Source organism: Protopterus annectens, chromosome 2.part1 (genome assembly GCF_019279795.1).
Source record: "Protopterus annectens isolate FY-2018-M chromosome 2.part1, PAN1.0, whole genome shotgun sequence".
NCBI lineage: Eukaryota > Metazoa > Chordata > Ceratodontiformes > Protopteridae > Protopterus > Protopterus annectens.
The window spans coordinates 206,211,114-206,237,329 of NC_056729.1; the positions used below are offsets into that span (position 1 = coordinate 206,211,114).

The window sequence follows — 26,216 nt, forward strand, 5'->3', positions numbered from 1 at the left end:
ACAATATCGCCTAAGACTGTACTATAAAACCTTTTGTACCTTAAAGAATGCACTATATTACCTGTTTCTCACATCTTATTGTAATTGTTTTACTGTATTATATTGCCTTCCTCTTACAAGTGTTACTATATATGTACCTTATGTTTCGTTTATCCTGACTTTAAGTTTTGTAATGTGGAGATTTTCCCCCCCGGACCTCCACTGAAAAGGGAGACTTTTTGGCCCAGTTGGACTTTCCCAGTAAACAAATAGCAAATAATTAAATAAATAACTGTAATTTATCACATTTCTTCAGAAAGTCACCTGGGAGTTTTAAGAAGGATTCAAAGGGACAGAGCTAAAGTTTCAGTCAAAATCTGGGATAGCCCAGAAAATCAGGAACAGTTGAGAGGTATGGTTTCAAGTTTCAGCCTTTTTATTGACCTTGCCAGCACAGCATAAGGGATACCTCTTAACCTCTTAGCACAAAAAATCTTGATAAAGCCTGACACAATAGGGGACAAAGGCCCAAAAGTAGGGACAGATTTTAAATATTGCTCTTATAAACTTAGAAAGTTGGTAGAATAAAAAGGATTTATCTTAGCATGCATTTTTCTGAAGGATATGAAGTCTGAAACTCGAGTGTATATCATTATTTGTTGACTTCAATCCTCATATCATCCCAGTGATTTGCGAGAAAGTTACGAATTTTATGAGGAGCAGACTAAAAATATAAAGCAAAAATCTGGCCATTCTGCGTAAATTTGGACAGTTACGAGGTATGGCATAAAGGTATATTTGGCTATACTTATAAATATATGGTCTTCCAACAAAAACTACCAAATTCGATGACACTATTAAGCCAAAAACTCACCTTAGCAACCGCTTGGAGGCACTATTGAAAACACTGTCACGCTCTGCTCGTACTTTCCTCCAAGTATTAACTTCTTTGTCGACTTTCTCAGCTTTATTATTGTCGTTGCTAGGTAGAATGCATGCTGGGTATTGTTTTGCAGTCTTGCCATTTTGTTTTTTTATACTGTTAAAATAGTATAAGTGCTGGTCGGAGTAGAGTAAAACATTTGAACGCTGGGAAAATGCTGTCTGCGGCACAGCTTTTAGATGAGTTGATGGGTAGGGACCGGAACCTTGCCCCTGATGAAAAGCGGAGCAATGTCCGATGGGACCATGAGTCTGTGAGTTAAGTTTCTATTATTTAAGTCGAATCTAAAATGGGAGCTATGTAGGGGCCTGTTTCTTAGTGCGCATGCCTTCGTGTTTTTTTTCACTAGAATGACTAAATGTCCGGCTTAGTCTTTTATGGTTTTTCTTTGAGGCTTTCAGTATTAATTTATAAGGCACAAGATGGACTTCGGTGTTTGCATGTAACTGTAAACTGTTTTAATGTTGCAAAGTGCTAAAGGCCATTGTGGTATTGCTGCCAGTTTGTTTTGGGTACCCTTTCTATTGCTGGGTCCTTTACTTTCACATTACTGATGAGTTGGAAATGATTTTTCTGGGGGTTTAAATTCCGTTATATTCTATCTAACGCAGTGCAGTTGCTAGCTAATGTCTAAACATCTGTCACGGTAATCACGTCATTTGTAACATTACGTGTAGGCGTTCCTTGCACTGATTGAAGGAGCAGAGCATTCGTTCTCACTAGACGCATGGGTTAACTTTGCATGCACGCTTTATTTTTAAGTTTATAAAAATACACTCGCATGTAAGCTTTGTAAATTTATATATAAATAATTGGATATTTAAGCTGTTTTGTATGGAGCAGTAACAGCTCGGTAAACATTACCGTTAATTTGGTAAAATAATGGTTTAGAGCAGATAGCTAAGCTTTGTGTGTTAAGTCTTGGCAAAATTGTATTATAAATGAATGTTCATGTTTAGCTTTAGAAATACTGAAAAACGTGTTTGGTTGTATATTGTCTTGCTTCTTGCATTTACTAACAAGTTGCTATTAAACGCCTATCCAATAAGTGAAGGTGAGAATTGCACTGCAGCTTGAATTTGTAAGGTAAACATCATAAGTGTTATGTCAACTTTCCAACTCATTAAAAACAGTTTATGTATTTGTGGAAATGCCTGTATCAAAATAGAATTTTGCATTTTTAGTGACTAATTGAAGATTAAAATAATGTGTGAAAATTTTAGAGTAGTTGGGGGAAAACGTGTCCAGTAAAATGTCTGTCTGTCTAATGTATTCTAATAGTCTTAATTCATAAGTTTGCTCTTAAAATATGTTTAACTTCATTTAAGCTTGTGTCTTTTGACATTTAATTTACAAACGGCTGAGAGGAAAAAATATTTTCAACATCTACGTCAGAGAATAGAAAAGACTGTAGACAGTAATTTGAGCCTGCCCTATGCAGACGGGCTCAAATCACTGTCACACTACTCCTATCGTACAGATTGCTCTGGGGTGCTCAACCTGCTGGAGAAGACAGGTTTGTCTCCCAGAGGCTGTCCTGATTTTGGAAAATACTTCCCATGCATGTCAAACAGAGCACCTCACTGACCCTCTTCAAGTGCAGCCTTGATAAGTGGATTGGAAACACTTGTCTCTGGGGTTCCAACTGTGTCCCTCATCGAGGGGTGACTGGTGCTGACCGAGGCTTCTTTTTGGGATAAACTCTTGGCTAGGCATGTAAGGGCCCACATAGTCAGTGACTTGGATGTGTGGGAGGTCCTTGGGCAAATGCCAATACCACCCAAATGATTTCATTAACACTAAATGCATTTTAAAAGCTAATTATTACAAAATATAAAGGAAATTAAAAACAGTGATGCGTATATTTTAAATTATGTTTGGGTTGCCTGTGCTATATATAGTGTAGGCTGTACTTTATCCCTTTCTACCATCTAAACTGATAGTGACTTTAATTTAAATCTGAGGGTTTATTAATGTATTTTAGTACTTTGAAGTCTTATGTTTATACTTTTTTAGAATAGGCTGTTTTTGCAGACAGTGCCATTTTCTGTTTGGTAAGATGTGGGTATTTGTGTGTCTTCATCCCTTCCCCATTATTGACTGACTTTTCAGTGTTGAAAGAGCAGATATTACTTGTGTGGAGTGTGCACTGCCGAAGTGTGTGTTTGTCTGGGAGCTTTCAGTGAGTAAACTTTTGAGAAAGTAGTGCAAATCTGGGGTGTTTAGGGAGATTTAACAGCTTTAATTACATGATGGCAGATAACCAGTTGATGGTGTGCCAAGATAGTGTATAAAATGTATATGTAGTACCAGTTGTCAGTCTTCATTTTATACTTGACTGGGTTCAGTTCCAAGCATCAGAACAGTTTCAGCTATTTCCACAGCTCACTCGAGCCAAAAACTCTCGAGCTTCAACCCTTCCCACTCTCTCCTAGTTACCCCTGATCTCGTTTGCCACTTCACTGGACAGACGTGTTCACATTTGCGCTCAAGCTAAGTCAGTTTATTTACTAATGTATTTTATTGTCTTGATAGTTTAGCTATTTTTTTTCTAGTTGTGTATACTTATTACCATTGTTGGTATTTCTTTCTCTTTCTGTACACTGTGGACACTTAGGTGTACTCTTCCGTCCCATTTTTCTCTCTTCAAAAAAAAATCTTTTCTACTTTAGTTTGATTTGTATTTCCTGTACTTTTCCATTAACCCCCTACCACTTTGCGCTGCTATTCTGATTTTTTTCACTTGTTTAAAGTGAAATTGAAAGACTTTGAAAGAGTGGGTGTCTCCTGTCTTGATTTCACCAGTGTCTGGAGCCCATTTTAGACGGATGGCATTTGTTTCCCGGGAAAGTCCACTGGGCCAAACAATGCCCATTGTCAGTGGAGGCCCGGAGAGGAAAGATCCACAAGAAATACAAATATAATATACAGTACAATATTGCCTAACATCATCACCAACTATCACGTGAAGGCAAAATAGTGTGCAATGTATACAAAACAGGGTACTTAAATCGAAATAATAAAATCCTAAAAATAAAAAAAAAAAAATAACTTTAAAAGCTGAAATCGCCTAGTCACTAGCAGACAGTTGAAAACATGTAGTTCAAGCAGCAGTATTTGTGACTATCACAGTGTGTAATTAATAAATCCATATGACTGGAGTCCAAACTCAATAGGGATCAAGTATATGGACGTTAGGGGGTTAAATAATTTTAAATCTGCTTGCGGAGAACATCTTGCTGCAAAATAAAACTCCGTTTTACTACTAATATCCAGGTATCACTTTTTTCCTTTACTAAACTGTTGAATTAAGGTTTCCAGACTTGCAGAATAGTGGCAAAATACAGCAGTGTGAAGTGGTAGGGGTTTAATGGAAAAGTACCGTATTTGTGTGTGCCCCTCTGGCTTTAAAAAAAATGTTAGCAGTGTGGCCACAAAATCCTTTAACTCTCTCCTTTTGTGTATACTGTTTAGGACCACATCACCTGCAGGTGGATTGCATTGCAGTATTTGCCAGGGTTTGTCACCTTACCTTAAATTAAACAGTTAATTCCTTCCACCTTTGAGGCTGCATCTGCGAAAGAAAGTAAAACTGACGCATTGTTTCCTTCTCTTTCTCTGGGAAGGCTAAGAAGAGAACCATGTCTATGCTGCCTTCTCAAGTAACAGCTGTTGAAGTAAAATCATTGATGCTAAAGTTTCTCTTCTCCGAATATTGAAACTGTGGCGTCTTCACAGACACCCTCCACTTCATTCGAAACTTCACTGCCCAGTGCTTCGGCCCAGGCTAAATTTGATAGCGGAGTTTCTCGGAGTCAAGCTCTGAGCAAAGCTTCAGTGTTGAGTGGTTCAGTGCTGAATACTACTTCTTGGCAAGCACCTAGATGTCTATATTCCACATCTGTTTGATCCCTTTTGGGGAATTGCCAGAGGTCTTCCAACATAGACCCAAAGTCTCCTTTAGTGTCTTAGTTTTTCCACCAAAAGCTTGTCGGACTGACGCGGAGAGACTGGTGAAGAAAATGTTATGGGTGAGAGGAGTTTCAGTTGCCCCTTAGCACCTGCACCTTCAGGTGCCGAACATTTCTTTACTCCTTCTCTAACCTTCTCTTGAGGTCTTGGGACATTTTGGCTTAGAGTTGTCTGGGGTCAGCTGCTTTGGTTCTGACACTTGCAGGGACTTCGGCACTGATTCAAGCAGAATTCTTCGGGTATGTTGGGTCCAGAGACTTCTGGAGTCATAGCTGCCTTGCCTGCCCTGAAGGGCAGGAGTCAACTCCTTTTTTTGGAGCTGTCTCTGCACCTTGGAGCTTCAGCAGGAATTGGCTCGGCACTGCTTTCTGTCTTTTGAGATTTTGAGAGCTGTCTCGTCAGAGTGGGGAGTGACCACGCATCTGGGGAAGTCTCACTTCTGGGCACCCTCCCCTCTTCGGTGGGGTCAGCCTTTGAGGCCGTGGAGAGGGCTTTGGCTGCCTCAGCCACTCAGTTGACTACTTCCTTGAAGTATCCTCCTTCCTCTGGTCTAGTTCTCCAGTCGCCTCCTCCGCAGGGACAGCGAATGGTAGTGCCTCAGGGCACTCTCATTCTGTCTTCAGATACCTCTCCAGACATTTCCCCTGAGGGAGTTCCCTATGAAGAAAAAGTGCAAGAGGAAGCACTCAAGGTTCCACACAGGAATCCATCACGGAATATACTGATTTTGATAATGAGGAAGGGTCCCCCAGATCATCTTCTAATGTCTCCTTTGGAGACATCCTGGAAATTTTGAAATGGGTGAAAGTCGCAGAACCCTGCCCCTGAAGAATCTGTATACCTGCAAGCTCTTAGCACTCGCCCATTTATCTCTTGGGTGACTCTGCCCATTGATTTTTGTCCAGTTGATTGCTCAGTGGGCGTGGAAGGCACCCAACTCCCATTGAGCCTATTCCCAGGAGAATAGATAAAATTTTATTCTTTCCAGAAGGTAAACTGTTTTGGGTCAAGGGTCTAGCAGTTCATGCCATGGCCGTAGCGGCAGCTACGAAAAAGGAATTAGCTGAGGACATTTCCTGTATCCAGCCACCCGACAGTGTCCTGGATGATGGATAGGTTTGGCAAGCGGATTTATTCATTGACCTTTGCATTATGGTTTGTGAATTGTTTGGCACATTTCTCCAGGCTTCAAAGGGGATCTGATCAATGAACTCTTGTATGCTGGCAGGAGCTGTTTCTGATGAGATACAAGACAAAGTTGCCTCTCAGTTGGCTACCATGGAGTCTGTAATTCATCCATGAGGCCCATTGCTGTACAGCTAAGGAGTCTACCAGAGCAGCATTAAGCGCAGCCGTAAGGGCACACTCTTGGATGTCATTTAAGTCTTCATTCGTCAATGCACACTTTGACGGCGCTTCCTTATTTGGCCTAAAGGTTAGAGAAGCAGTACGAGAATGATGGAAATACCCTTTCTGCTGTGTTGTAAGGTTTTCCAATCCTCAGACCCTTTTCCAGGAATCTGATTGTGGGTGGAAAGATGTGGCTGAAAAAATCCAAAGGGCGTTTTCAAGATACATTAGCTGAAACTTCCTCCAGGGGCAGAGGCGGTAACTTTTTTTTTAATGGAAGATGCTGCCCACATGACAGAAGTGGCCTGCAAACCCAGTGTTATATTTTTTCTGGGAAACCCTATCAGCGTTTTTGAACCGAGGCCAGATTGCCTTTCTCTGGAGGCAATGGGGGAAACTTATTGCACCTAAACTCTTGAGTAGAGATCATATCAGATACCTGGGTGCAGGGGATTATAGCCAGAGGTTGTCATACCCTCTTCTCTTCAGTTTACTAGAGGAATCCCTGATCTATCCAGTCAGAGAACCAGCAGTCCTAGAGATTCAAAGACTATATTGGGGGAAAAACGTCATCCAAGAACTTGCTCAAAAAAATATTTTTTTTTAGTGAAAAACAAAAGATGGTACAGGAGACCAATTTTGGATCCCAGTTTGTTCATCAAATACATGTCAGTAGTAGCAGCTCACTTGAAAATGCAAGGATTCTGGCCAGTTTCAGTATTTACACTGGCTCTTTACTGCTGCGACCAGACATCTGTTGATTTTGTAGCGAAAGATTGTCCTATAGGCGTGTTCCAGTCTAGGAATTGGTGAACCATGAAAAATCTCAACTGATTCCAACTCTAGTTTGGAGTTCATAAAAGCAAAACTAAATACAAGGACAGCTATAGCTTCCCTTCCTCCAATGACATTACAAAAATCAAGAGAACAAGTACAAAAGTTATAACAGAAGAAAGTTCTGCTCATGTTTTACAAACTCTGGGTTCTATGGCGGCGTCCATTAACTCTAGTTCCCTTGGCATGATTTCATGTGTGAACTCAGTGGTCTATACTTCAACCTATGACGGATCAGATTTTCATTACCAGTCTTTGCAGAAAAGATTTAACTTGGTAGATGCACCTGAAGGGCATTCTTCTAGGTTGCCCCTTTGTCCCACCTCAGCCCAAGGCCATAGTGACGACAGATGTATCCCAGATGGGGAGGGGGGGGCATTATCTGGGCAGGATTGTTCAGGGAACTTGGTCTTCCATAGAGTCCAGTCTTCACTATGTTTAGTGTTGCAAGCCTTTCAAACTGTTCTCCCTTTAGGACCTCAGCCCAAGGCCATAGTGATGACAGATGTATCCCAGATGGGGAGGGGGGGGCATTATCTGGGCAGGATTGTTCAGGGAACTTGGTCTTCCATAGAGTCCAGTCTTCACTATGTTTAGTGTTGCAAGCCTTTCAAACTGTTCTCCCTTTAGGGACTATTGCGATACAAATGGACAAGTCTGTAGGCTGGTACATCAACAAACGAGGGGAAACAAAGTCTTATCCTCTGTCAAGAAGCGCTCAGGGTGTGGCAGTAGCTGATTCTTCCAACTGATTTCTGATAGCAATATATTCCAGGGAGATCCAGTGTGATAGACAAACTGAGCAGGTGTCTCTTCCTCCTTCACAAGTGGTCCCTCAATCAAAGTGGCTGAAATAATTTGTTTTTTTGCCTCACCCCTCAAGTGCAGCAACCACTTCACCCTAACCCCCCCCCCCCCACTAGGGGAGTAACCCAGGGGTGCTGTTACACACTTGGTCCTCTGGATTTCTCTACTGCTAGATAAGTTAACCTTCCCTCCAGTACACAGAGTTTTTCTAGCTTCTCATAAGCCTGCCCACCCGCAAATTCTATACGAGTAAGTAAGGGAGATTTACTTTTTCGTCCTGTGAAAGGAATATTGACCCCCTTACAGTGCCTATTGAAAAGATTTTAGCATTTTCCTCTCATGCGAGAGCCTTTACTTCCAAGAAGCTGTTTTATTAAAACCTCCATTTAAGGATCTATTCCTCCCTGGGACCTCACTCTAGTATTGCATACAATCTGTTCAACCTCCCTTTGAACCTTCTGCTGAATGTGACCTCTGATACTTGCCTTGGAAAACCTTATTCCTTGTGACATTAACTTGTGCCAGAAGGATTTCAGAATTACAAGCCTTATCTTGCAAGCCGCCATACTTCCTTTCTTATAAGGATAGAGTTGACTTGAGGATGAATCCCTCCTTTCTTCCTGAGGATGAATCCCTCCTTTCTTCTAATCTAGTATCTGACTGTAATATTAATCACTGTTAATCTTACAGTATTTCCAAATTTTACAAATAAAGGAGAATATACTATTTATTTGTTGGATGTCCATAGACAGTTAACGTTTTTACCTGCCCAGAACAAAAGAATTATCGAATCAGCCCAGTTGTTATGCCTCTTTTCAGGTTTCAAAAATTGGTGCACCAGTCAGCAAAGTAACCTTGGCCAGATGGCTAAAAGTTAGCTTTTATTTATGATGAAAAGAATTTTGACTTGCCTAAAAAAGTAAAGGCTCATTCTACAAGATCCATGGCTGCATCAGCAGTCTCAGTCTTGAGCTTCTATGGATGATATTTTTGCAGCAGCTACTTGGGCGTCCCCTCATACTTCTGTTACTCATTACAAATTGGTCTTGGTCTCCAGGGGAAGAGTATCCTTTGGTGCTCAGGAATGTCCTTCCTTTAGGCTGTCCAAGATCTAGGTAGCTGGGGACTCTGTCCCATCAGTCAAGGATAAAATGAAAGTTGCCAGCTTCAGTTAAATAATTTATGTACTCTCCATAGCATTCCATCTGAGTTGTCCATCTTCATTTATCCTTTACTTCCCTCTCTGCTTCCCCTGGCCTTACTAAAGCCCTTTGATGTATCGAATGTGACACGTTTTACCTTGCTTCGCCACTCTCCTATAGCAGGTATGATTTCATCAGGCTGCCTGTCTTTATGCATGTTTAGCTTTAATCTGCAAACACTGAGGTGATTGGGAGAGGTGCATTGTGAGTAGGGTTGAAATGTGAGTGTTGGCTTGCGAGAGCTATGGAAATGGCTGCAAAGGTTCTGATGCTTGAGCTATGGAAATGGCTGCAAAGGTTCTGATGCTTGAACCCAACCAATCAGTCAAGGATAAATGAAGATAGGCAACTCTGGTGGAATGTTATGGTGAGTGCACAACTTTGTTTTTAGCACACCTGTTACATTGGATTTACTGTTTTGAATAAGTTTCTCCTTGTTTTCATCAGCCAGTAGAGATGAAATGAAGATAATTTTAGTATAGAATGAGGTGATTGCTTAATACAATATTTGCAGGTGTGTATTATCCTAAGCTACTTAACTGAAATATAAATCCGCAAAAAAATCCTGTCTCTACTAGTTTCCTGCCTTTCTTTAACCAGTAGAGTCCGGTTTCAGATTTTGCTGAATTCTGGGCTGTTTTGTAGTTTGTGTTGACCAGACCTTACTAAGATAGAAGGAAGCTTCTCTGCTCATCAGTGATAGTGGTGAGCTTTGATCAGCTTATCTTTCACTGGAGGAGTGGTTTCAGCTCAGAATCTGTAGTTCTAGTGGCCATTTTGGGCTATTTCTATCCCTTTCATCTTTGTTTAAAAACATGTTTGCGTGGTTTTGTGCCTCGCCCAGTGCCGTTTTAACTAGGGTTAAACTATTCCCAGTGCCAGAAAGTCTGTTCGACTTTTCTCTTTAGCCAGTTTTCTAGATTTAGCACTCTACTATTTCCTTGTGCTTAGCACTTGTTCAAAACTCGTTGCAAGCACTAAATCTACAAATTACTGCAGCACTCAACTTTCCTCACTTGTTAGGAAAACCGGTTTTAGCAATTAAATTAATAAGCACCTATCCAGATATGTCTAAGGATCAGCTCCCGGTATTTTCCCCTGTCCACCTAATGAATCTGGGCATTTTGTGGCAATGTAGCAATTGCCTCAACCCCCCCCCCCCACACACACACACCCAACACTACTAAAATGACACACAGCCCACAAAATCAGTGTGCAATTCGACCTCTGCCCATAAGGCAAAACGTACCAAACACACTAATCATAGGTGACTATATAGTCGGGCACACTGTCCCACTCACCAGGCTAAACAAGGAGGAAGTTACTGTTGGCTGCCTGTCGGGTGCCAGGATCCACCACATAGCGCAAGCACTCCAGTCACTCCCCAACAAATATGACTGTCATTGTCCTTGTTGGTGTGAATGATATGAGATGTACCTCCCTGGACTACATGAAGAGACATGGAGGAGCTCTCTGCTCATGTAGCCCAGGCAGGTATGACCTTAGCCCTGAGTAGCATCCTGTCATCGCCCAGAATGATACCCCAATACAAGTACAAAATGATTGACTTCAACAGTTGGCTAAGCTTCTGGTGTCATTTTAAGGGGATCCAGTGTCTGCCTGCTTGGGATGACATGATCGACAGACCATGATGCTTTGCCAGAGATGGCCTGCACCTGTTGCCACTGGGGTTCTGGATACTTGCTAAAGCTCTTGCCACCCCTATAGTGTCCTTTTTTGTCAAGGTTCAAACTACCAACTCCACTGTAGCAGGTATAAGCAAGCAAAATTGAGGGTAATGCTACTCAATGCTAGAAGTCTAAACCTCAAAATGCACTCACTCTAGGCACTCCTTAAAATGGAGAACATAGACATCTATGCAGTGACTAGACCTGGTTCAAGGGTCCAGAGAGCACCCCTGCATTACCAGGCTGTAACTCTTACCACACTTCAGCCACCTAACCTGGACCGAAACACTAGAGGAGGAGGCGTGTCCATATTCATTAAAGATATCCACACCTTCGGGCTAGTTGCTCAGCATATTATATCCAAAATTATCCAAGTGCAGTTAACACTGGGTGCAAGACTGCAATCCAGGTTGTAGCTTGTTACAGATCACCCCCGCCATGCCCCAGGATGCCCACTCCACATTTCTTGATATACTGGATGATATTAAGGTACAGCCCAATGCCCTAACAATAGGCGATTTCAACTACCCCATAATCAGCTGGGAAAACTACTCTTGTATTAACTCATTTGCTCAACGCTTTCTGGAATTCATAAATTCCAATGCCCTGGATCAGCTTGTCCATACCCCCACCAGGGGCAGCAATATCCTGGACCTGTTCATTACCAATATGGGCAACTGATGTTCCATGCCAGAGGTCAGCTCCTTGCTGGTCAGATCTGACCACAAGCTAATCGCCCTAGACATAAATATCCAACGGCCCCAACCCCCAATTAAGGAAACCACTGTTAAAAAAAAAAAAAAAATTTGTCCAAAGCCAACTTTATGCTTCTTAAGACAGAAGTGGCAAGCTTAGACACCCATACAGACAGAAAATAGAGGTACAACTGCTGAATCTTATACAAATGCACTGTATAAGCACATACACAAGTGCATGGATTGTGCCATCCTCAACAATACCAAGATGCTATCCTCCAAAAAAGGAAGCCAATCTGGTGGCTCCCTGCTATAAACAAACATTACAACAGAAGTAAGAAACTGTTGCAAAAAGAGTAAAATCCCTTGATTGCAGGAACTCTCTGGTCAGCCTTGGTAAGAAGTTGAGATCGGTCATAAAATCCTCCAAAGCTAGTTACAAAAATAAAATCGGCACTGATTCTAAAGACCACCGCAAAGTATTCTACAGCTATATCAAGAATCTCAATGGCAACACTCTGATCTCCTCTGAGCTACAGCGCAATGGCACTAGATGTACAGAACCAACTGATATAGCTAACATTCTGGCAAGTTCAGTGCAAACTTCACCCCCCCCCCCCCCACCAAAGGGCCCATCACTGTACCGGAAGAATGCAAAGTCCCTGTAATCGCAGCTGCACAAGTAAAGACCGCACTCTCCAAAGCCAAGAACACTGCATCCATGGGACCTGACGACATCCCAGGCTGTGTTCTGCACACGCTACAGAACTAACTGGCACTCCACCTAAGTACCATGTTAAATCGTAGTCTCACTTCAGTCTTTGTGCCTACTGAATGGTGCACAGTGACTGTTATCCCACTTCACAAAGGGGGGGGGGCGCCACCACAGACCGTGGGAACTACTGCCCCATTAGCCTGACGAGCCTGGTCTGCAAGGCCATGGAAAGTATCATCTTGGAGCTTGTAAACAAGGACTTGGGTAACCTCCAAACTCTGGACCCCACTCAGTTTGAGATTGTAAAAGGTAGGTCATGTCTCCTAAACCTGATTGACTACTTTGAAGCAGTCACCAGAGCTGTGGACGAGTGTAAGGTGGTGCGCACAGCCTGTCTTGACCTTGCCAAGGCTTTCGACACAATCCCCTACTCTGGAATTGTAGATGGGGATTTATGCCCAGTTTAGTAACTGTCACAAGATGGGTGGCCAACTGTGTCACTGACAGAACACACACAGTGAAAGTAGCTAACTCCAAATCCAACTTCAGACAAGTGGAGTACCACAAGGCTCAGTCCTGGGTCCTCTCCTGTCTGGCATCTAATTCTCAGAAGTCCCAGGCTAATACAGCAGGTCTTTGGTTAACTAAGTTTGCAGACTAGGTGCCATAATAGAATTGCCTAATGATGTGGACATCTACAAAAGGGCCTCACTGAGACTAATACTTGGTGTCAAAATTATGGCCTCAAGCTTAATGCCAAGAAGTGCCTTGTCATCCCCTTTGGGGGGAATAAACACTGTGTCCATCAACTACCACATAGGTGGTAGCCTACTAAACACCGAAAGTGTGAGACCTTGGGACACAGGTGGACAGTAGTCTCTCCTTTTGATCACATCGCCACAGTAGTTGAGAAATCCTATGTGGCACACCTAAGGGGTTCACCTCCAGAAAAAAGGTAGTCATTCTTCTCTACTCATCCCTCCTCAGACCCATTGTGGAGTAAAACGTCCCTTTTGGGCATGTACCTTGCAAGACGTCTACAACAACTAGAAAGGCCATAGAAATGTCTCCCTAAGGATTACCGGCCTCAAACAGATGTCGTACGCACGGTCTCAAAACTCCAGTTCTACTCTTGTCGCTTATCGCCTACTCAGAGGCGACCTGTGCCTAATATACAAAGCCATGTCAAACCCAGATTTGTTGGGACATGCTACACTTAAATCTGTACTTGCGTATTATCGCAACCACTTTTTCGAGGTAATGCAGTTAAATCAACACAGCAGGAAGCGAGCGGTAAGTATGTACAGGATCACATTGACAACATTAACTTTATTAAAAATCCTTGTTTAGGTAGGAAAGGCAGTATGATGTGAGGAATGACTGCTTGTTTCAAGCTATGCCGTTTCCCTGACATGTCACTGGAGATGCACTTTTGTGTAACACGCATTCCATCTCTCAAGCCGTGAGCCGCTTAATGTAACTGACTCGCACGCTGACAAGTTGTCCACTTGTCTACTACTTCCTGACAGCTACAAGAAGAGAAGAGACCAAAAAGGGGGGGGGGGGGGACAAAGCTGTCAAACTTTGTTGTGCAGCATAGTTTCTTAATAAAGGTGATGGCAGGGAATGCGGTGACTAGCCTTAATATCCTTTTTATTCCTTCTTACTGGTACCATTATCAGCGCTGACATGCGAGGAGGAGTACATTCCGACGGCTTGTCAGTGCATCGGCTATCAAGAAGCGGCGAGCACAAAAAACAGCGTAAGTACACCAAAACCATGATCTGCACCATTTCCCACGATACCCCTGCCTAAAACAACCTTTCAATGTGAAGGAAAACACACTTCTTGACATAACGGCAGCACGACCGTCTACATCTGCGCACGGAGAAGCGAGCGGTATTAACTTGAAAAAGTGGTTGCGGTAATACGAAAGTACCAAGAAATCCAATCCCTCCAAGCCACACGCTCCAGGGACCTAAACCTTGCCACCACAATAAACAGAACATGCTGGAGGGAAAGATTCCTGTCCCAGAGACTTCCCATACTCTGGAACAGACTACCCATTCATGTAGAACAAAGCTCCCAATTAGCCTTCTTTTTAAGAAAAATCTCTACAGTTGGATGGGAAGTAGGAAATTCAACCCTGGGATCACTTCTGTGACTGCTACACAGGGGCACAGGAAAATAACTTTTCTTGGATGGTGAAAGCCAGGGACCTTTTTTTGCTAGGCTTATGTAGGCTCCATGGCCGATAGCCTATTACCTACCTATGAACCTTTATATCAGCATGTGTCAAGTGAAACTGTAATTGACCTTCAGATTGTCAGGTGAAAAACTCACTTCATACTACGCTCCTCTGAGGTCACTCAAACCCTGTAACCTCTATTTATGAGGAGAATACTTTGACCGTTATGCCAAACTCATTTCAAAGTGCTTTCATTTGCCACTGTTTTTCCGTTCTCTGGGCAGCAGTATAAATACAGTAGCTGGCGCTTGTAATCTTTGCACAGCTGTTGGCGAAGGTTCCAATCGCCAGCTAACACATTTATGGTGTTGCCCCGATGGAGCTGCTTAGGGCACGTAAACCTGGCTAAACCAAGTCTGCAAGCTGCAATGAATTGGCCAAGTAAGAATAAACCGCTCTGATGATGGCAAAAGGTCTGCTGCCATGCTGTTGTATGGTATGCTGTCCACAGACAATAACGGTAGTGATATTTACATAGTTCCCGAAGGACTGTACAGTCAGATGTCACAGTCCTCAAACCTGTGCCTCAGGAATAGAGTTGTGATATTTTGACATTGTATCAGTTTGCGTGACCCAAAAAAAATCAAAGAAAACAAGACAGATTTTATTGCAAGATAAGTGATGTGCACTAGCCAAATTATATTGGGGTAAACTATTTTAATATTGATAGTGTTGTTGGGGAAGTAATCTTTGTATGCAAGTCCTATTACAGTGTAGACTTTCTCAAGCAACAAATGTCATTGCATAACTCTAAATTGTCCAGATTTTTGCCATAATTATGGTGTTCCACACAAAGTTTTTTAATGACTAAAGTCACCAAGTAGTAGTATACATTTGAGTTTCTCTGCACGTGAATCACAAAATGAAAGCAATTTCCTTAGAGGCAACCCCGACTGGCAGCAACGGTGTATTTGGTTACCCAGTGAGTGCACTAGCTCAAGAACTAAACTAAAGAGCTGAGCACACGCCACCATTAAGATAGCCTGCTGAAATTGAGTAATGTACCACACATGCAACATACGGAAGATAACAGCTGTGCGAAATTTACAAGTGCCAGCTACCACATTTAGTGTTGCCCTGATAACTGAAAAGTACTGTTTTCTTCCTCTACTCCTGTTCAGGTGAGAGATGAACTCCCTTTCACTTCTCTTTTTCCGGTAGTTTTGCCATCCCCCCCCCCCAAAAAAAAACCTGGTACTTCACACCTAGGTTGTTGTGTCCCAGTAATCTTTAAAAAAAATCTTTTTTAGGGGTCCTATCAGGACAATTTTGAGGACTGTGGAAGGTAACTCATTTGGTTCTTGTGCTTCTTGCTAAGGGCAGTTGGTTCCTCTCCATTCTGGAGCTTATCTACTGTTTTTTTTTTTTTTTTTTTTTTTTTTCCCCCAACATCTTTGTCCAACTTCCTCCTAGCTTGACATCCTTATGCTGCACTCAGCGCCTTTCTTACCCTTTTGTCAGACCTGCAGACAAAGTGTAGGGTTGCAAGGCGGGTATGGCTACAATGTCTCTGATCAAGAATTCCTCCATACCCCATTATACTCCCTGGTGGACTGGTGGGTAAAATGTACTCGTGACACTTATGAGATTTGCCTCTCCTAAAACACATGTATTCATTGTTTAAATTGTATGTCGCACTTGAATTGGAATAACATTTATTTTAGCCCACACGTGGTCAAAGGGTATATGCATTTTTACTTTGTATTGTACTATTAGTGTGTGGCAATGGTGGCCCAACACAAGTGACTGCAGCAAATGCCAAGAGTTGATTTAATCTGAAACTGTATTACTGACAGTGCAGTGTAATCCCACAACAATGCAAGATTAAAAAAAAAAAAAAAAAAAAAAATAAATGCGTCTAAACGCCCCATTGTCATTTCTTGCAGGAGCTCTGCATGGTGATATTGCAGCTTTTGCAAGGCTGGTTGTATCGTGCGCTTCATTCTCTAACTGTTTATCGTACGTTTTGTCATATGCTGTAAAACCTCTGAACTGTAATACATGCTCAAACAAATTTCCAGTGAATAGACAGCTTAAGATTGTAGTGGATTTTATGGTCATATGAGCCCTTCCAAACTGTATAGCATTGCACACCACTGATGGTAACTTTCCTGTATCCCAAAATTGGGTACTGTAGAATTTAGCTGCTTAGTACACCTTGCCTCCCTCACCTCAAAATCTTGTAGCCAAGGTACTGTTCCACACACCTTTCTACCGTTTAAGTGTTTGACTTAAGATTGATTCCATCCTTTCAGACCACAGAAAAGGGAGAATGTCCTATACAGTGCAGAAACGCTATTTCTAAAGTTCCACTGTATAGGATAAAGTTCCTATAGTACTCATGTCACTCTTGTAGTTAAAATAAAAATTGCTGAAATGCACCTTCCAACCATTTCATTCTTGCATTATCTGGTAAAAAAGTTGCTTCATGTGAAGGCCATGCTTGCCAAAGGTGTGTTGGAAGTTTTCAGATCCGTTTTTGGCACCCCCACCCCCCTCCAGGTGACAAATTTTGGTGTCTTGATTTGGGCATCCCATGATGTGCAGCTTGGCTAAAAAGGAGCTACAGAACACCTATTAAAGTATGCGCACGCTCATAGTTTTGAAATACCTTTCAGGGTGCTTTTTGCCCTTTAACTACAATAGTCCAAAGTCTGAAGAGCATGTATTTTTTGGACAAAATTACTTGTAAGCTATTTTACAAACTGCATCCAGGAAATGAGGCTTCAGTTGCTTAACCACAATTTCTACATTCCTCAGTAAGTGGTTTCTGTTAATTGGAGTTCTTTGGCACAAGCCACTCGTTTAAGTTTATCATCATGACAGTTTCCCACAGTTATACTCTGCGCATTTTTTTTATTGTTGATAGTGGTGTAGGGATTATCATTATACCATTAAACTCTGAGTACACACACACGCACGCACATTGCCTTGGTCACTGTAAGGTGTAAAAAAAAAAAAAAAAAAAAGGCAAAAAGTGTAGGAGCCTCACTTAAGATCAAGCTGCCTAGCACAACAATCCACGTTAAAAAGAAAAAAATGCAGCAGACCACCACTAAAATGACATAAAATATACTAGCAAAATGATAAATGTTAAAAAGGGCTCCTGCCCTTCATCAGATAAACTTGTATACCTAATGCATTAAACTTAAATAAAATGACAGCCAATCACGATTCAGTACTCCTCCCCTGATTGGTTTAACATTCCATATTGCCCTGAAAGTAAAGTGATGCCCTTCATTACTGGATATGTGCCTATATAAAGTATTCTCATTTTTCATCCTAATGGCCGATGAATGTTGCAAAATCCTGACTTTAAACATGTAGTTTGTTTTGCTTGCATAGTAACTTGTGCAGGCTTGACAGTTGGCTGAAGAAAGCATATTGGTGGTCCTGCAATTGGCCCTAGCACCAAATTGATAAATCCTGCCTGTAATTGGATGTTTAAACTCTACTTCTTAAATGTGTCTGCAGGCTTTACAGGACCCACAAGGTCTAGTACCTTTCTTATGCATAACCTGCCATTGATTCCCCTTCACTTCATGGCTCAAAATATCTTTCAAATTTATTTCTTCTAAAGCCAAAATTTGGCTGATCTCCCTCAATTTTTCATTGGTTATTAGAATCTCACAATTGTGCTTGATAATGCCATGGATTTTACTGCTGTACGTGAGCATTAATCTAACCCATGATAACTTATAGTTTATTTGGAATCTACTGCCACAGTCCTTAAATTTTCAGTGAGTTTTTCAAGACCATGATAGATTTTCAGGATGTTTGAATAATACAAGATGAAGAAGGCTTTAAGACAACTTTATATAGGAAGGAGTGTTGGAAGAACAGCGTACTGACATATGACTATGCATTTGAGATTCATGTTCGAAAATATTAAAGGTCACTTGGGGGAGTGTATCCAGGATCTTTACAGAAGAAAATGATTGAGACAAGTATGGAATTTGGAAAAGTGTTTTTTGTAAAGGGGGTAGAATTGTGACCAGATGCATGATGCACGGTCCAGGATGGACTTTAGGAAGGATTGAATGTGTCCGTGGTTGAAATGGAACAGCAGTAACAACAATTTGGATACCAGAAAGGGAGCGAAGGCCAGAAAGAAGTTGGATTAATGTTCGTGTACAGCATTAATATCCATGGGGCATGTGACATCAGGCACAATTGGGGGATTCTAATAACCAATGAAAAATTGAGGGAGGTAGTGGGAGATCGGCCATATTTTGTCCTTAGAAGAAATAAAAATTTGAAGGCTATTTTGAGCCATGAAGTGAAGGGGAATCAATGGCAGGTTATGCATAAGAAAAGGGACTAGACCTTGTGGGTCCTGTAAAGCCTGCAGATACATTAACAAGTAGTATTTAAACGTCCAATTACAGGCAGGATTCAGTTTGGTGCTAGGGCCAATTGCAGGACCACCAATATTGTTTATTTGGCCAACTTTCAAAGCCTGCACAGGTTGCTATGTAGGCAAAACAAACTGCATGTTTAAAGTCTGGATTTTGCAGCATTTGTCCGCCATTAGGATGAAAAATGAGCATAATACTTTATATAGGCACATATCCAGTAATGAAGGACATCACTTTACTTTCAGGGTGATATGGAATGTTAAACCAAACATCAGGGGAGGAGATATAAAAAAAATTATTTAATGTGAAGAAACTAGATGGGCTGTGGAGCTCATGGCTCATGGGTATCTGGGGCTTAATGAGGTCATTCCAATGAAACCCGCCCTCAGTCTGGTTCAGTATTGAATCGTGATTGGCTGTCATTTTATATAATGTATTGGGTGTACAAGTTTCTGACTAAGGGCAGGAGCCTGAAAGCACATTTTTTATATACATTTTGCTGGTATATTTTTGTGCCATTTAACTGTCGCTTTTAGAGATGGTCTGCTGCAGTTTTTTCTTTAAGGTAAAAAAAATTGATAGAATTCCATATGGGAACAAAGTTCCACACTTCAAAATGTGCATAGATTTCATATGCTAATAAGAATGGATCTGTCACTTATTTTGCTGCAGAAAGAATTGTATAGTTCAAGTCAGTAACATTTCCTAAAACCTTTATTAATGCTGTGGTCCCTGATCTTGAGGGAGATCTACTGTTCATCTGTTTTTTTTTTATGTAGTCTTGAATTCTATTTTTAAATTTTCATCCTGTGTTATGCACCAGTAGTTGGTGTACGTGCACAACTAGTGTCTTGAAATTATAGCTGCATAATATTTTCACCTTATGGTTAACTTAAATACTGTTAGATAAGTAATGTACCTGCTACATTTCCCAAGATCTTTGAAATTAGTTGACACTTTCCATTTTTTACTGTACATGTTCGTAGCCCTTTGCTTTAGTGATTGGCAGTGGCTAATTCATGTGGTAGTTTCTGACTGTAAATTTATAAATGTAGTATTTACATTTGTTTACTGGGAAGGTCCATCTGGGTTTAAGTTCCCATTTTCAGCAGAGGCCCGGAGAGAAAAGCTCCAAAAAGAAGTTTACAAATAACCATATGTGACAGTAACATAACCATACTTCAAACAGTAACATTCCAAGTAACTAGTATTTTAACATAGGCTGAGAAAGTTGCACCATATAGGTTTCTAGCCTGTATATTGTATATATGCATTATTTATTCCATAGAGCAGTAGTAAGTTATCTATTACATGCAGTGATTTCACATGGGGAGTAAACATTTTCCTTGTTGAGTATTACCAAATGTAAGTAGTAAAAAGATCTGTGCTTAGACTCAACAGTGGTAAAGGGCAATACATATAAGAAAGTGAAAAGAGGGGAAGGCAGGACTTCTGGTGTCAATTTTATGCTAGTAATTGGAGGGAGTGGACAAAGCTGGAAAATCAAAGAATAGCAGGAACTGGTAGAGCTATATGTGAAAGTTTTCATTTCGTTTCCTGGTTTGTTTGATTTAGTACTAAATATATATAATTTTTCTGTACGTTTCACCCACTATCCATAGAATCTATCAGTATTTGTCATTTTGTCTTAATGTTCAAATAATTGATGTCTTTAGTTGTATTTCTTCTTGCTTGTAAGGCCAAATGCAGAAGGGCTTCTGTCAAGGGGGTAGGCTTGTGCCTTTGTTTCCAAGACTGTACAGGTGACAATTACCCCAACACATGGGACATTGTAGACTTTGCACCCCCCCCCCCCCCGGTCATGCCCTTAATCAGTAAATTTATTATTCTATTCACTACTGCAGGGGTTGTATCCTAGGTGGGATACAATGACCAGTCAGCTTCAGTGCACCTTCCACATAGTGATCAGAGTGCTCAAATTGTTAGCCCGGCTCAAGTTGTCTTGAGTCACTGGTTTGAGCGCCAAGCTGTTAAGAGCTTTCTTGCAAGTGAAGAGGGAGACTGCTGGCATTTCTGGATCAGTCTGCTTGTTTTCATAGGTTGGTACTAGGCTATCCGCCCTAGGGCCTGTACAAGCCTAGCCATAACAATTCCCTAGCTATTTCTTCCCACACTCTCTTCTTAAAAAAAAAAACCTTTCCTGGACCCCTGTCTAGACTGATGTGATCCCTGGGGTGAATTTCCTTTCTCCCATCCAATCATCCGAGTTCCTTTTGAAGAGGGCCAAAGAGGTGCTCTGCTTGACATGTATGGGCAGTCTATTCCAGAGTCTGGGGAGTCTCTGGGTCAGGAGCCTATCCCTCCAGCATGTTTTTATTGTGATGACAAGGTTTAGATCCCTGAAGTGTGTGGCTCTGAGGGATGGGGAAGTGTAGCATGTCCAACAGGTCTGGGTTTGACATGGCCTTGTATGTTAAGCTGAGATTGCCTTGGAGTGGATGATATGCGACATTATAGCTGGAGTTTAAGGTGGTCAGCATAGGCCATCTGCTTTAGACCTGTGATTCTTTTAGTGTGGTATTTCTGCGGCCTTTCCAGTTATTGCAGATATCTTGAGAGGTACATGCCAAATGGGGCATTGTATTCTATAATGGGTCTAATGAGGAGGGATGAGTACAGTGGGACAATGACCTCCCTTTTTTTCTTGATGAAAAGCCCTTAGTAATGTGTGCCACATAGGATTTCCTGACTGTTTTGTCCTTTTCTGAGCAGGTAGATTCCGTTTGGGGGAAAAACCTTTTACAACTAAACATTGTTTTCTTGTACTTAACTGTTTTAATAGACTTCAGACAAGACTTAACTGTGCTCCTTAAACTAGAGCACAACTTTTTCCTGTTAGTATACTTTTTTAATATAGTTAAAAAGCTGTGGGAAAGTGTGTCCCCGTGGAGTTTTTTACTATACTTTGCCAGCCTACAGGTGACTTATTTTTGGCTTGTGCTGCTTGTTTTCCGTGGTAGTGCGGCACCATTTTCAGCTTGACCACGGAACAGTTCACTGGCCCCATGTTGGTTCTTCTAGCCACACAAAGAAAAGGTTAAGGAAACTGCCTTTGCCATCACAGCAGGCTAGCCGTTTGTGCTGCATGTGGATGACTCTGCTGTGGCCAAAGTGATTCCTCAGACCACTCATCTTTTAATTTAGTATCTGTCTGGTGTAGCACTTGTGTACACAATGGACCAGGGGTTTGCCATGTCCTCTCTGGCTGTTACGGTCCACTCACTGCCACTGGCCAAAAGAGATTTGTCAATCATGGGAGAGGGGGGCAGGAAAGTTTTCCTTGTGGTGTTGCAATGTTCCCCTCCGTAGGGCAGCAGCTGCTGCAATTAGTAATGGTTGGCCCCCTTTTTCCCGTCAAAAAGAAACTGAAAACCAAGCATATATTTAGTCTTCCGAAAAACAAACTTTGGATAAGAGAAGTTTGGTTTCCTCAGGTGGATAGCAAATGTTGAAGGTATGGGCAAGAAAGAGGCTGCTGGGAACATATATTGAGTGTAATGAGCTGGTGGACTTTTGAGATTCCCTGCAGACTGTCAGATGGTGGGTGAGCAGGTTGGAGTGACTGGGGAGATTTTTTTTAGTTGTGCTACAGAATTAGAGTTGCCTAGACTTAGTAAAGCCTTCCTGAGTCTAATTATGGTGGCTGCCAAAAAAAGCAATTGCTAGAAAATGGAAATCTAAGTCTAGACCATTTTTACTAGAAGTAGTAAATATAGTAAGAGATAAAACAAGTGGAATTGGGATCTTTGGAAAGGGGAAGGAGCAAATTACATGGGGGGGAAAATGGGAATTGTGGGGAATAGTATATGCAGAGCAGGAACGAGGTTTAAGAGGCAGGATTTGAATGAGACATATGCTTAACTGATATTGACTGGATGGTTTCTAAGGGATGTATGTTTACAACTACAGTTGTTTCAGTGGTGTCTGTAAATGGCTTGTAACTAAAGTGCTATTTTGTATGCGTTTTTTTTTTTTTTTTATGACAAAGGCAGTCTTACATTTGTATATGTAAATTTAATAGATGTTTGGGTGGGTATTTTGATGGGTCTGGCTTGGGGTTTAATTCAGGTTATAGCTATAGATAATTCCCTTTAAGATAGTTTCTGGTTTAAAAAAGGGGGGTTCCTCTTCTCTTGAAGAGATTCAGAATTCGTAGTCTGAATAAGATGAGAGGGAGAGAAGAAACTGCCCCCCCCCCCCCCCGATTTCTGATTCTTTACACCTGAGGAGAGCTCCATTTCTTCTATACAGAAGGTTTTTCTAGAATGTATACTTGTTCTGTCTGCATTCAAGGATTTGTTACAGCCTGCAAATTTTCCCGATTAGTCAGACAGCTGCCCCTAAAAAGGTAAATTTGTTAAGTTCCTTAGTCCTAAAACTTTTTATACGTTCTTTCTGGTACTTTTCAGTTATACCCCTACTAGTCTGTGGTGGTGTAATTTGCTGGTGTTTTCTCACACAAGCAAGGAGTTGTACATTTGTCTGTTTTGCTGTTATTTCATTTTCTTTTAACGTATTTAAAGAAAGCATGACGTACAGAACAAATGCTAACCCTCTTTGTGAGGAAATGCTTGCAAAACAGATCTACTACAACTTGCTTGTGTGAGGAAACGCCGGCAAATTACAGCACTGCAGACTGGTAGTTGTATAATGGAGAAGTTGTGGATGTCCTGTTTTAACTACATTTAACCCCTACCATGTGTTAGCTTTGCTGACTGTAAATCGTGAGGAGTGACTTGTCTACTTCCCCTGCACTACACACACACACACTAAGAACAGAATGCTACATTCTCGTGCATGAAATGACGATTAAAACAAAACAGCAGTGTTTACACTTTTTTAGTACATGTAGTGGAAAAAAAACAGGGATCATTAACAAAGAACTGTAAGTGGCAAGGGATGCAGCAGGAAATAAAGCTTTCTAATGCACTGACTCGGGCTATGTGTGCGCATCGTTTTGCATCCCCTAAAACCTTGCTACTACAGCTACACCATGTTCAAAGAATTCCTTTGAATAATCGTTAGACAATTTAACATGGAATACTCTGGATACAGTCATGTTTTACTGTACATAGTGTATAGCGCTGGCTGCCGCTTTGTGTGTGCTTCATGTTTTCCTTTCCATGAAGCCTGTTATCACAGCTACATTATGTTTAAAAAAAAATCCTTTTAATAATGGTTAGAGTAAACTACTCAGATGGATACTGACACTGCAACACATACTGGCAAAATAACTTTGCGGTGTGGTAGGGGTATAACGGAAACGTACCATCTTTCCAAATCTGACCCAGCAGCTCTAGATTTTGGTTGATCCCCACTGCTGCTAAACTTTTGGTTAATTTCAATACTACTTTCTGATAAGAATGGGGAAATTAATAGGTAGGGTTTTATGCCTACAACTGTTGATTTTTCAGAATTCTGAATTATCAGGCTTGTATGTTTGCTCTGCCAGATTGTGAAAATGTGAGGATGTTTTTTTTATGCAGTTTCTTTGTAGAAAAATCTGCTTTAACTCATTGTTTGCAGTGTGGACGAGACTTGATACTTCCAGGGCAATGGCCACTGGTATTGTTTTGAAAAGGTTTGCATGGCTGCATTCTCAACCTCCCAGTCACATACCTTTGCAGAATATCCAGATTTTTGCCTCTTATTTCAGTTCTGTTCATAAAATTGTGTTTTTCTGGTAAATTAGTGGCAAATCAGTAAAGATTGAATTTAGAAAATAAAAAATTTAGCGTCTGACTTCATACCCTTAAGAAAATTCATGCTAATGCAAAACCTGTTATATCAACTTTCTAAGTTTGTAAGAGCAGTATAAAAATTGCCCCAATTTTTGTGCCGTTGTCATACTTTATTTATGGCTTTGCCCATATTTCTTTCTCTGAGGTTGAGAGGTATGTTCAAAGATGTGAAAAACGGAATTTTATATTCTTTCTTGGGTAGCAATTTGATGTTTTGCCCCCTCTCTTACAGAGGTTGTGAATATTTTTAACCAGGAAAAAATTTTAATTTTTTAGCAAAGTACTGGAAATAGACATTTAAGAAGAAATTGGGGGAGTTTACAAAACTAATTCAGGACTGACCCCTAAAACCAAGGTCTGTCCAAGTCAGAATGCCTACAAGACCCCCCCCCCCCCCAATCCTTACAGCCTCTTTTCCCTTCCCGAAAGTTTGATTCTCCATTTTTCTCTTTGGCATGAGAGTTTCAGACATATGGGTTATGAAGATCATCCTTCAAGGTTGGAGATGGCAGTGGGAGGAAATTTCTCCTTTCATGGTAAGTTTCCCCCCTGTTCTTCAACAGATGCTGCCTCTGGGAGAAATAGAGACTGTTCCTCCTTCCCATGTTGGGGAACATCCCATCCCACCAAGGATGTTTAGTGCCGAAGAAAAAAACCTGCTTCGAGACCACCTGTGGATCTTTCTTTCCTAAACCGGTTTGTGATGGTGCCCATATTCAAAATGCTGTCACTTCACAGCCCTCTGTTTCCTGGTGGCATTAAATTTATAAACACCTGAAGTCTGGATAAATAGGGATGCGACCTCTTTTAAAAAGTGTTATTTCTTGTACATATTTTGCTTTACATTAATATTTCTGGGTATAATCCTGATGGTAAAGCAGCAAGTGGTTTGAAAAGACTGTTTTACTGTTGACAGTTTTTCCTTGTGACCACACCCACTAAATGCCAAGCTATGTATTTACAATTTACACAAACATGCATGGTATTCTGAGTAGTCAAAAACAGTATACTATTTGTTACAACTGTTTGTTTACATTATGGATTTCATTGTTAGAGCGTCATGTAAGTTTAAGGATGATGCTCCACGTGTGAGGAATAACTGAAAAATTGTCGAGCTACGACTCCCTTATTACTGCAGCTAACATGGAAATGTGATACTTGATGCACTAAAGTATGAAGTGAGGGTTTGTGGGCTGTCTTTCATGATGTCATGTTGGGTGTTTTCAGCTTCCAAGGAAATTTTCAAGGGTGGTGCTTTGAATTAAACTGAGAAATGTGCTATTTTCGCAAACTCTGAAATATTTGGTGTGTATGGTATGGAGGTTGCTTCCATCACGAAGGTTTACATTTGCCAAGGCAAGTGTGACCATACACATTGGTGTTATCCAGATGCACACCTCATTTCTCTGCCTTACGTTTGGACTATCCACTACACCGAGTGTTCACAAAGTGTCTAGCCTGCAGTGAGCTATAACTGCAGCCACAGGGTAGCCATTTTACATATTTACACAGCTTGCTGGTCTTTGCAGAGGCACCCCCAAATGTCAGAAATATGTCACTTTGGTAAGAGCTCCTGCGCCAGTTGGGATTCCAAGACAAAAGTTTTTGACTCCTTCACACTGAATTGTTCCTCTGGTATCTGCTAGACAAGTCTGGTTTAAAA

General features: G+C 41.2%; 1 protein-coding gene across 4 annotated transcripts in view; it reads left to right on the forward strand.

Moving 5' to 3' along the window:
- The first annotated feature begins 964 nt into the window (after window positions 1-964).
- LUC7L3 (LUC7 like 3 pre-mRNA splicing factor) overlaps window positions 965-26,216 on the forward strand; it is an 884,970-nt gene continuing 859,718 nt past the window's right edge. For 2 of the 4 annotated variants that reach the window (XM_044062090.1, XR_006363602.1), the window contains exon 1: window positions 966-1,175. In XM_044062090.1, coding sequence (XP_043918025.1) covers window positions 1,077-1,175 — 99 coding nt within the window. In that variant the 5' untranslated portion in view covers window positions 966-1,076. Of the gene's footprint in view, window positions 1,176-26,216 lie in introns of all 4 variants that reach the window. The other 2 variants (XM_044062091.1, XR_006363601.1) reach the window with 2 other exon arrangements.